Source organism: Apteryx mantelli, chromosome 40 (genome assembly GCF_036417845.1).
Source record: "Apteryx mantelli isolate bAptMan1 chromosome 40, bAptMan1.hap1, whole genome shotgun sequence".
Classification (NCBI taxonomy): Eukaryota; Metazoa; Chordata; class Aves; order Apterygiformes; family Apterygidae; genus Apteryx; species Apteryx mantelli.
Window position 1 is genome coordinate 212,027 of NC_090017.1, and position 10,471 is coordinate 222,497.

A 10,471-nucleotide genomic window follows, 5' to 3' on the forward strand; every position below is an offset into this window, starting at 1 on the left:
TGCATCCTGCACCCCCTCCCCCAAAAAGGGGCCCAGGCGTCCTGCACCCCCAAATCCCCCCCCATAGGAACCCATGTACCCTGCCCCCCCCAAAAAAAGGGGCCCAGGCGTCCTGCACCCCCAAATCCCCCCCCATAGGAACCCATGTACCCTGCCCCCCCCAAAAAAAGGGGCCCAGGTGTCCTGCACCCCCAAATCCCCCCCCATAAGAACCCATGTACCCTGCCCCCCCCAAAAAAAGGGGCCCAGGCGTCCTGCACCCCCAAATCCCCCCCCATAAGAACCCATGTACCCTGCCCCCCCCCCAAAAAAGGGGCCAGGCGTCCGGCTCCCTCCTGCCTGTCAATCACCCCCTCTGCACCAGCAAAGGGCAAAGGGCGAATCCCCCCCCCCGGACGCCTGGGTCCCATCCTGCCTCCGGTGCCCCCCCCGTCCCCCCCCCCCAAGAGGAGCCACAGCTGGATTCGGGGCCCTTTTTTATTAATTAACTTTAAAAATAATTACCGGGGGGGGGGCAGCGCCGGGGTCCCCAAACTGAGTTTTTTTGGGGGGGTCATGGCTGGCCCCCCCCCAAATCCATCCCCCTCCCGGATATGCAGGACCCCCAGGATATGGGGGGGGGAAAGGATTTAGGGGACCCCTGGGGTTTGGGGGGGGGTCCTGGGTTTTGGGCTGAGATCCCTGGGTTTTGGGGCCACAAGGATTTTTGGGGGGGGTCCCCTGAGTTTGGGGGGGGGCTAAACCAGGGTTATGGGGAGCCCCTGGATTTGGGGGCCCCCCCCGGGGAGATGGGGGAACCCCATGGATACTGGGGGGGCCCTGGGACACCAGGGAACCCTATGGATATAGGGGGGGCCCCGGGATATGGGGGGGCCCCATGGATATTGGAGGGGGCCCTGGGATATGGGGGGGGCCCTTGGGATATGGGGGGGCCCTATGGATATTGGGGGGACCCCTAGATATTGGGGGGGCTCCTGGGATATAGGGGGGGGCCCTGGGCTATGGGAGACCCCCATGGATATGGGGGGGGCCCTGGAATATGGGTGAACCCCGTGGATATGGGGGGGGGCCCCAGGGATTTGGGGTCCCCCCCTGCCCCAGGCAGAGCTGCGGTGCCGGGTTCGAGCCTTTACTGGGGGGACACCGGGACTTGGGGGGTCCTGGGGGGGTGCGGGGGGGCCGGGAGGGTCCCTGGGGGGGGCTGGAGACACTGGGGGACACTGGGGGGGGGCTACGAGGACTGGGAGACACTGGGGACACTGGGGGGGTCCAAGGACACTAGGGGTTGGGGACACTGGGGGGACACTGGGGGGCACTGGGGACACTGGGAGGGGCTTTGGCTCCGGGTCAGTCGGAGGGGGACAAGGGTCCATTTGGGGTCTGTGCCGGTGTTGGTAGCGGTGTTGGTAGCGGTGTTGGTGGTGGTGCGGGTGGCAGTGTTGGTGCCAGTACCGGTATTGGTGCCGGTGGTGGTGTTGGTAGCGGTGTCGGTGCGGGTGGTGGTGGTGGTGCCAGTGGCGGTGTCGGTGGCGCTGTTGGTGCCAGTACCGGTGTTGGTGGCGGCACCGGCGGCGGTACCGGCGTTGGTGGCAGTGTAGGTGCCGATGTTGGTGCCGGTGCCGGTGTTGGAAGCGGTGTTGGTGGCGGTGTTGGTGCCGGTGGCGGTGTTGGCGTCAATCAGAGCTCGGCACACCGGTCCTGGCGGCTGTAGTGGTCGAACTGACTCTTCCAGCGCATCATGTAGGAGCTCCAGCGGTGAAACTCCAGGCGCCACTGCCGCTCGGCCTCCTCGATGTTATCTGCACCGAAACGGGGCGAATTGGCCCCAAAATGGCCCCGCAACAGCCCCAAACACCCCAAAGCACCCCCAAAACCACCCTGAGCCCCCCCAAACCGCCCTGAGCCCCCCCAAACTGCCCCAACCCCCCCGGACCGCCCCGTCCATCCCGGCTGCTCGGCCTCCTCAATGTTATCTGCACCGAAACGGGGCGAATTGGCCCAAAATGGCCCCGCAACAGCCCCAAACACCTCAAAGCACCCCCAAAACCACCCTGAGCCCCCCCAAACCGCCCTGAGCGCCCCCCAAACTGCCCCGAACCCCCCAAAACCGCCCCGTCCATCCCGGCCGCTCGGCCTCCTCGATGTTATCTGCACCGAAACGGGGCGCATTGGCCCCCAAAAACACCCCAAAGCGCCCCAAAACACCCCAAAGCGCCCCAAAACTGCCCTGAGCCCCCCCAAAGCCCCCCCCAGCCCCCCTGTGTCTCCAGGGTGTGTGTGGGGGGGCGGTTGGAGGGTGTTTGGCCGCCCGGACGCCTGGGTCCCCTGGGTGGGGTGGGGGCTCCCACGGGTGAGGGGTTTTTTTTGGGGGGGGAGGGAGACCCGCCCCCATGCACCCCCCCATGGGCCCCCTATGACCCCCATGCCCTGCACAGACCCCTTATGGGCCCCATAGACCCCCCATGCACCCCGTAGACCCCCTATGGGCCCCATAGACCCCTCATGCACCCCATAGACCCCCTATGGCCCCATAACCCCCCCCATAATTCCCCATGCACCCCATAGACCCCCTATGGGCCCCATAACCCCCCCCATAAGTCCCCCATGCACCCCATAGACCCCCTATGGGCCCCATAACCCCCCCCATAAGTCCCCCATGCACCCCATAGACCCCCTATGGGCCCCATAAACCCCCCCCATAAGTCCCCCATGCACCCCATAGACCCCCTATGGGCCCCATAACACCCCCCATAAGTCCCCCATGCACCCCACAGATCCTTTATGGGCCCCATAGTCCCCCATAAGCCCCCCCATGGGCCCCCTATAGCCCCATGCACCCCATAGCCCCCCCATGAGCCCCCTATAGCCCCCGTGCACCCTATAGCCCCTCCATGTGCCTCTATAGCCCCAATGCACCCCCCCGTGCACCCTATAGCCCCTCCATGTGCCCGCTATAGCCCCCATGCACCCCCCTATGCACCCTAGAGCCCCTCCATGGCCCCCTATAGCCCCCATGCACCCCCCTATGCACCCTAGAGCCCCTCCAAGGGCCCCCTATAGCCCCAATGCACCCTATAGCCCCTCCATGTGCCCCCTATAGCCCCCATACACCCCCCTAAGCACCCTAGAGCCCCCATGCACCCTCCTGTGCACCCTATAGCCGCTCCATGTGCCCCTATAGCCCCCATGCACCCTATAGCCCCTCCATGGGTCCCCTATAGCCCCCATGCACCCCGCTCGGCCACTCGTGTCCCCCCCAGCGCGAGCAAGACGCCACCAAAGCGGCTGCAAACGGGAGGTTCTTAGCGCGTTGCAACACGTGCGTTTGCACACGCGTGTGCGGTGCGCCCGTGCACACGCGTGTGCATGCGTGCAGGCACCTGCCTGGGCAGCGGGCGCCGGCCGGGTTCTCCGTGCGCGTCTGGGCACGCGTGTGCACGGACACGGCGCTCCGGGCCGAGGCGCAGGTGTGCACCGAGCGCCGGGACGTGCACACCGCGTGCGACATGCAAGTGCCAGGGCGTGTGCACGCATGTGCCATGCACCAGGGTATGCACATGTGTGCAACGTGCACTAGAGCATGCATGTGCGTGCAACATGCACTGGGGCACGCACACGTCTGCACTGTGCACCAGGGCATGCACACACGTGCACCAGGGCATGCACACGCGTGCAATGTGCAGATGCCAGGGCATGCACACGCGTGCAACATGCATGCACCAGGGCAGGCACACGCGTGCACCAGGGCAGGCACACGCGTGCAACATGCATGCACCAGGGCAGGCACATATGCACACGTGTGCAACGTGTGTGCACCGGGGCGTGCACACGTGTGCACCATGCACCGGGGCGTGCACACGCGTGTGACATGCGTGCGCCGTGGCGTGCACACGCGTGTGCACGGTCTCAGCGCAGCAGCCGCGGCAGGAGCAGGGGGACGAGCAGCAGGAGCGGGACGGGACCGGGGGGCCCAGGCGTCCGGGACGGGGCCGGGCAGGGCTTGGCGGGGGCTGCCCCACACCGGGGGGGGGGGGGGGGACACGATGACACAGACATGGGGTCACTGCGGGGGGGGGGGGCCCAGGTGTCCGGGGCAGGAGGGGGCATTTGGAGGGGGGGGGGGAGATTCCTGTAGCCCTTCCCCAGGGTGTCCCCTCCCCCCCCCCGTGTCCCCCCTGTCCCCATCTTGGGGTCCCCCCTTGTCCCCCGGATCCCCGTCTACCCCTGAGTCATGGGGCCCTGTGCCCCCCCCCCCCATGTCCTTGTCCCCAATTTGGGGGTCCCCCAGTCCCCCCAGGTGTCCCCCCTCCAGGGCCACCCTGTGTCCCCGTGCTGTGTCCCCATGACCCCCCCGTGCCATGTCCCCCCCCAAGATACCTCATCCCCCCGTGCTGTGTCCCCACCATGTCCCTCCATGCCCCCCATCCCCCCCATGCCACCCCATGTCCCCATGACATGTCCCCCCCGTGCCCCCCCTGTCCTCCCATGTCATGTCCCCGTGTCCCTCGTGTCCCCATGTCCCTCCATGCCATATCCCCATGTCATGTCCCCCCCGTGTCCCTCCATGCCCCCATGTCCCCCGTGCCACCCCATGTCCCCATGTCATGTCCACCCCATGCTCCTCCATGCACCCATGTCCCCCTGTGCCACCCCGTGTCCCCATGTCCCCCCATGCCGTGTCCCCCCATGCCGCCCTATGTCCCCATGTCACGTCCACCCCATGCTCCTCCATGCACTCATGTCCCCCTCTGCCACCCCGTGTCCCCATGTCCCCCCATGCTGTGTCCCCCCCATGCCACCCCCTGTCCCCATGTCACGTCCACCCCATGCTCCTCCATGCACCCATGTCCCCCCTCTGCCACCCCGTGTCCCCCCCATGCTGTGTCCCCCCATGCCGCCCTATGTCCCCATGTCACGTCCACCCTATGCTCCTCCATGCACCCATGTCCCCCCTCTGCCACCCTGTGTCCCATGTCCCCCCATGCTGTGTCCCCCCCCATGCCGCCCTATGTCCCCATGTCATGTCCACCCCATGCTCCTCCACGCACCCATGTCCCCCTGTGCCACCCTGTGTCCCCATGTCCCCCCATGCCACCCTATGTCCCCATACCATGTCCCCCCCATGCCACATCCCCCCATGCCACCCTGCATCCCCATGCTGTGTTCCCTCCGTGCCACCCCACATCCCCATGCCACGTCCCCCCCGTGCCACCCCACGTCCCCGTGCCGTGTCCCCCCCCCGCCCCCGCGTGCCCTCACCGGTGACGTTGAGCAGCTTGGGGAGGAAGCGGGTCCAGAAGGCGCAGGCCTGGGCGCGGAGGCCCTGGGCCACGGCCAGGGGCCGGGCGTTGAGGCGGGCGTAGCGCTGCCCCGCCGCCGTGTAGGACGGCCACCGCCGCTCCCGCTCCGACGGCTCGTTGGGGTCCCTGCCGGCAGCCCTGCGTCCAGCCGGGCCTCCCTCCCTCCCGCCGGCCGGCCGCGCCGCGCCGCCCACCACCCGCCTGCCCGCCTGCCCGCGCGGGCTGGGGGCACCCCTGGGCCTCCACGCAGCTCTTGGGGCATCCAGGCACCTCCATCTCCAGCCAGCCAGCCATCTGGGCACCCCATCTCCATCCACCCCATCTCCATCCATCCATCCACCTCATCTCTGTCGATCTGTGCACCTCATCTCCATCCATCAAGCTGTGCACCCCATCTCCATCCATCCATGCACCCCTTCTTCATCCATCCATGCACCCCGTCTCCATCCATCCATCCACCTCATCTCTACCGATCTGTGCACCTCATCTCCATCCATCAAGCTTTGCACCCCATCTCCATCCATCCATGCACCCCATCTCCATCCATCCATGCAGCCCTTCTTCATCCATCCATCCCATCTCCGTCCATGCACCCCTTCTTCATCCATCCGTGCACCCCGTCTCCATCCATCTGTACACCTCGTCTCCATCCATCCATCCACCTCATCTCTGTCGATGTGTGTACCCCCACCTCCATCCATCCAGCCATGCACCCTGTCTCCATCCAGCCCATCTCCATCCATCTGTACACCTCGTCTCCATCCATACATCCACCTCATCTCCGTCAATCTGTGCACCCCACCTCCATCCATCCCATCTCCATCCATCTGTACACCCCATTTCCATCTGTCCCTCCATTCGCCCCCATCTCCATCCATCCCCACCCGTCTCCATGCATCCGTGCCTTCCAGTCTCCACCCATCCAAGCCCCCCAGCATCCCTCCCTCCAGGCATCTGCACACCCTTGTCACCATCCATCCATCCATGCCGTCTGCCTCCAGCTGTCTACATGGCCCTGGCTCCATCCGTCCGTCCTCATGTGGTCTCCATCCACTCGTCCATTTGCCCATCCATGTCTTCCACCCACCATGTAGCCATCTGTCCATCCACCGCTCCATTCATCCATCTACATAGGCTTATCTCCATCCATCCATGCAGGCTTATCTCCATCCATCCATCTATCCGTTCCTTTCTCCATGCACCCCTCCCTCCCTCGATCTAGGGAGCCCTATCTCCATCCCTCCACCCATCCATGCCCTCTACTGTCCATCTAGCTATCCATCCTTCCATCCAACCATCTCCGTCTCCATCCTTCCATCCAACCATCTCCATCCCTTCATTCAACCATCTCCATCTCCATCCCTCCACCCAGCCACTTCCATCTCCATCCCTCCGTGTCCCCCGTGCCGGCACCTACCCGGTGCGGGCAAAGTTGCCCCAGTAGCGCATGATCCTCCGGCTGAGCTGCTCCTCCTCGGCCGTGTAGTTGAGGCTGGGGTCGAGGGGCTGCCCGAAGACGAACTCGATCTCGTAGCCGTGGGGCACCCCCATCCAGGGGGGCCACAGCATGTTGGAAGCCCGGTGGTCGAAGAGGTAGGCGAAGACGGTGCCGCCCCGCTCGGCCCAGCGCAGGGCGAAGTGCATCAGGGGACAAACCACGTTGTGGTCGCCCACGATGTCGTCCAACGCCTCCCGGTTCTTCACGGGGTTGTCCTGGTCCAGCCAGTCCGTGTACTGCAGCACCACGGCCTCGGCCGCCAGCTCGTTGGCGTGGGGCACCCCTAGGCGCACGCCGCCCAGGAACTCCTCCCGGCTGATGAGGCTCTCGTTGTCCTTGCCGAAACCCGGCGCCCCGTACACCAAGAAATAGGTGCCCTCGTCCTGCACGGCCCCCAGCAGCACCTGGGCTTCGGGCCGGCCCCCGGCGCTCAGCAGCGCCTCGGGGGTGTCGGCGAGGAAGTCCCCGTCCACCACGGGCACGAAGGCGAAGCGGAAGATGCCCTGGTGGGGCAGCACCGACCACTCCTTGTCGATGAGCTCCTGCGGCTCCTTGGCCCGCAGGCAACCCAGCAGCTCCGTGTCGTTGCCGCCGCCGCCGCCGCCGCCGCCGCAGCCCACCAGCTTGGCCAGCAGCGCGGCCCGCCGGCGGCCCTCGGCGGCCCCCACCGTGGCCCAGGGCCCGTTGGGCGAGCCGCTCTGCAGCACGGCGCGGCGGAAGAGGGGCCGGCTGGCGGGCGACAGCAAGTGCATGCCCACCGAGGCGGCGCCGGCGCTCTCGCCGAAGAGGGTGACGGCCCCGGCGTCGCCGCCGAAGAAGCGGATGTTGCTCTGCACCCAACGCAACGCCAACCGTTGGTCCAGGAGACCCACGTTGCCCGGAGCTTCGGGGTGACCCGGCAGCGCCAGGAAGCCGAAAGCTCCCACCCGGTAGTTCATGGAGACCAACACCACCTTCTCGGCGTGGGCCAGGTAGCGCCCGTCGTAGACGTCCAGCGAGGCGGCGCCGCTGTAGAAGCCGCCGCCGTAGATCCACACCAGCACCGAGGCGTTGCGGGGCCGGGGCGAGGGCACCCAGACGTTGAGGTAGAGGCAATCCTCGCTCATCTCCCGGTTGGGGTTCCACATCTCGGAGCCGCCGAAGCCCGGGTACATGGTGTCCACGTACTGGTAGCAAGCGTGGCGGTACGCCGAGGCGTCCAGCACCCCGCTCCAAGGCCTCGGCGCCCGGGGCCGTTGGAAACGCAGGCGTCCCAAGGGCGGCTCGGCGTAAGGGATGCCCAAGAAGGCCGTGACGTGGCCGGAACCCACCGGCACCCTCACGCCCCGCACCGGACCCGCTTCGGTCTGCGCCACCAGCTCCTCGGCGTCCGCCGGCGCCCGGCTCAGCAGCAGCAGCAGCAGCAGCAGCAGGGTCAGCGCCCCAGCTGCCTGGCCCCACGCCGACGGCTGCATGGCGCCCGAGCCTGCGGAGAGAGGGGGCGTTAGCGGGGAGGAGGGGGAGACGCAATGGGACCTCCCCACCCCGATCTGGGTGCTGTCATCCCATCAACGGGGGACCTGATGCAGTGGGATCCCCTCCCGGGTGCTCTTGTCCCATCACTGGAGGACCTGATGCAACGGGGCCACCCTCTGGGTGCTCTTGTCCCATCAACGGGGGGGACCTGATGTGATGGGGCCACCATCTGGGTGCTCTTGTCCCATCAATGTGGGGACCCAATGCACTGGGACCCCCACATGGGTGCTCTCGTCCCATCACTGGAGGACCTGATGCAACTGAGCCACCATCTGGGTGCTACCGTCCCATCAACGGGGGTCCCAGTGCAACGGGACCACCACCTGGGTGCTATGGTCCCATCAATGGGGTGACCCGATGCACCGGGACCCCCATCCAGGTGCCATCATCCCATCAGTGGGGCGACCCAATGCACCGGGACCCCCTATCTGGGTGCTCTCGTCCCATCAATGGGGCGACCCCATGCAACGGGACCACCAGCTGGGTGCAATCATCTCATCAGTGGGGGGGGTGACCCGATGCACCGGGACCCCCACCCAGATGCCATCATCCCATCAATGGGGCGACCCAGTGCAATGGGCCCCTCCACCCGGGTGCTGTCATCCCCCTTGGGGGCCCCCCCCCCGGCCCCACAGCCCCCACCCTGGGTGCTATCTCCACGGCCAGGCGCCCGTGGGCGTTATCGGCTGCCAGCAGGAGGGAGGTGGGGGGGGGGGGGGGCCCGGACGCCTGGGTCCTTTTTGGGAGAGCTGCAAGGGCGGGGGGGGGGGGGGGATCGGGGGGGGCTGGGCATTGCCGGGCGGAGGGGGGGGTGGGGTGTCCCCGGACGCCTGGGTCCCTGGGAGGGCAGCACAAGGGTCCCCCGGACACCTGGGTCCCCAGGGGGAAGTGGGGGGGGGGGTAGAGTGGGAGCCCCCACCACCACCCCGGACGCCTGGGTCCCTTGTGGGGGGGGGGGGGGGGGGCGGCCCGGATGCCTGGGCCCATGGGGTGGAAGGGGGGGGGGGGTCCTGGTGGGAAGGCTAATTGGGGGGGGGGGGGGATAGGGCTGCCCGGACGCCTGGGTCCCGGGGGGGGGGTGTGTGGTGGAGCGGGGACCCCCCCCCCTTGCCCCCGGACGCCTGGGCCCTTTCCTTGCTCCTGGTGGCACAGGGTTAGAGGGGGGTTTCCCCCCCCCCCTCAGCCCCCCCCTTCCCAGGACCCCCCCGTCCTGCCTGGCCCAGGTCCCCGCTGTCCCCCGCTGTCCCCGGCGGTGGCGGCGGCGGCGGCTGCCGGAGCGAGCGGGAGGGACACGGCGCCGTGGGGCGTCCCCGGGGCGGGGGGACGCCGCCGTGGGGCAGGGCCGGGGTGGGGGGACGCTGCCGTGGGGCGGGGGGGGGACACGGCAGTGGGGCAGGGGACTTGGTTGTGGGACAGGGCCGTGGGGCACGGGGATGGCTGTGGGGCAGGGCCATGGGTCAGGGGACGCGTTTGTGGGGCAGGGGACACAGCCATGGGGCAGGTGACATGGCCGTGGGGTAGGGGACACGACCATGGGGTAGGGGACACGTTTGTGGGGCAGGGGACTTGGTCGTGGGGCAGGGGACACGGCCATGGGGCAGGGGACATGGCCATGGGGCAGGGCCATGGGGCAGGGGACACAGCCGTGGGGCAGGGGACTTGGTCATGGGGCAGGGGACACGGCCATAGGGCATCCCTGGGGCAGGGGACTCAGCTGTGGGGCAGGGGACATGGCCATGGGGCAGGGCCATGGGGCAGGGGACACTGCTGTGGGGCAGGGGACATGGCCATGGGGCAGGGGACACGGCCATAGCGCATTCCTGGGGCAGGGGACATGGCTGTGGGGCAGGGGACACTGCCATGGGGCAGGGGACATGGCCATGGGGCAGAGCCATGGGGTAGGGGACACTGCCGTGGGGCAGGGGACTTGGTCATGGGGCAGGGGACATGGCCATGGGGCAGGGGACACTGCCGTGGGGCAGGGGACATGGCTGTGGGACATGACTGTGGGGCAGGGGACACCACCATGGGGCAGGGGACATGGCTATGGGGCAGGGGACACAGCCATAGCGCATCCCTGGGGCAGGGGACGTTGCCATGGGGCAGGGGACACGGCTGTGGGGCAGGGCCGTGGGGCAGGGGACGTTGCCGTGGGGCA

General features: G+C 67.7%; 1 protein-coding gene across 1 annotated transcript; it reads right to left on the minus strand.

Moving 5' to 3' along the window:
* Positions 1–474: 474 nt before the first annotated feature.
* Positions 475–9,595, minus strand: ACHE (acetylcholinesterase (Yt blood group)). Its single transcript, XM_067315035.1, has 4 exons — positions 9,528–9,595; positions 6,718–8,263; positions 5,260–5,426; positions 475–1,799 (listed from the first exon to the last, which is right to left on the minus strand). Exons 2-4 carry the CDS (start codon positions 8,250–8,252, stop codon positions 1,678–1,680), a joined length of 1,824 nt encoding a protein of 607 aa, XP_067171136.1. The 5' UTR covers positions 8,253–8,263; positions 9,528–9,595; the 3' UTR covers positions 475–1,677.
* Between the last annotated feature and the right edge of the window lie 876 nt (positions 9,596–10,471).

Excerpts from the sequence above, each read along its gene's own strand:
- ACHE (XM_067315035.1), bottom strand. The coding sequence starts at position 8,252 with ATGCAGCCGTCGGCGTGGGGCCAGGCAGCTGGGGCGCTGACCCTGCTG. Across the intron at positions 5,427-6,717 it reads GGCAACTTTGCCCGCACCGG|GGACCCCAACGAGCCGTCGG; the intron begins GTAGGTGCCGGC and ends GGCTGCCGGCAG. Across the intron at positions 1,800-5,259 it reads CAAGCTGCTCAACGTCACCG|ATAACATCGAGGAGGCCGAG; the intron begins GTGAGGGCACGC and ends GTTTCGGTGCAG.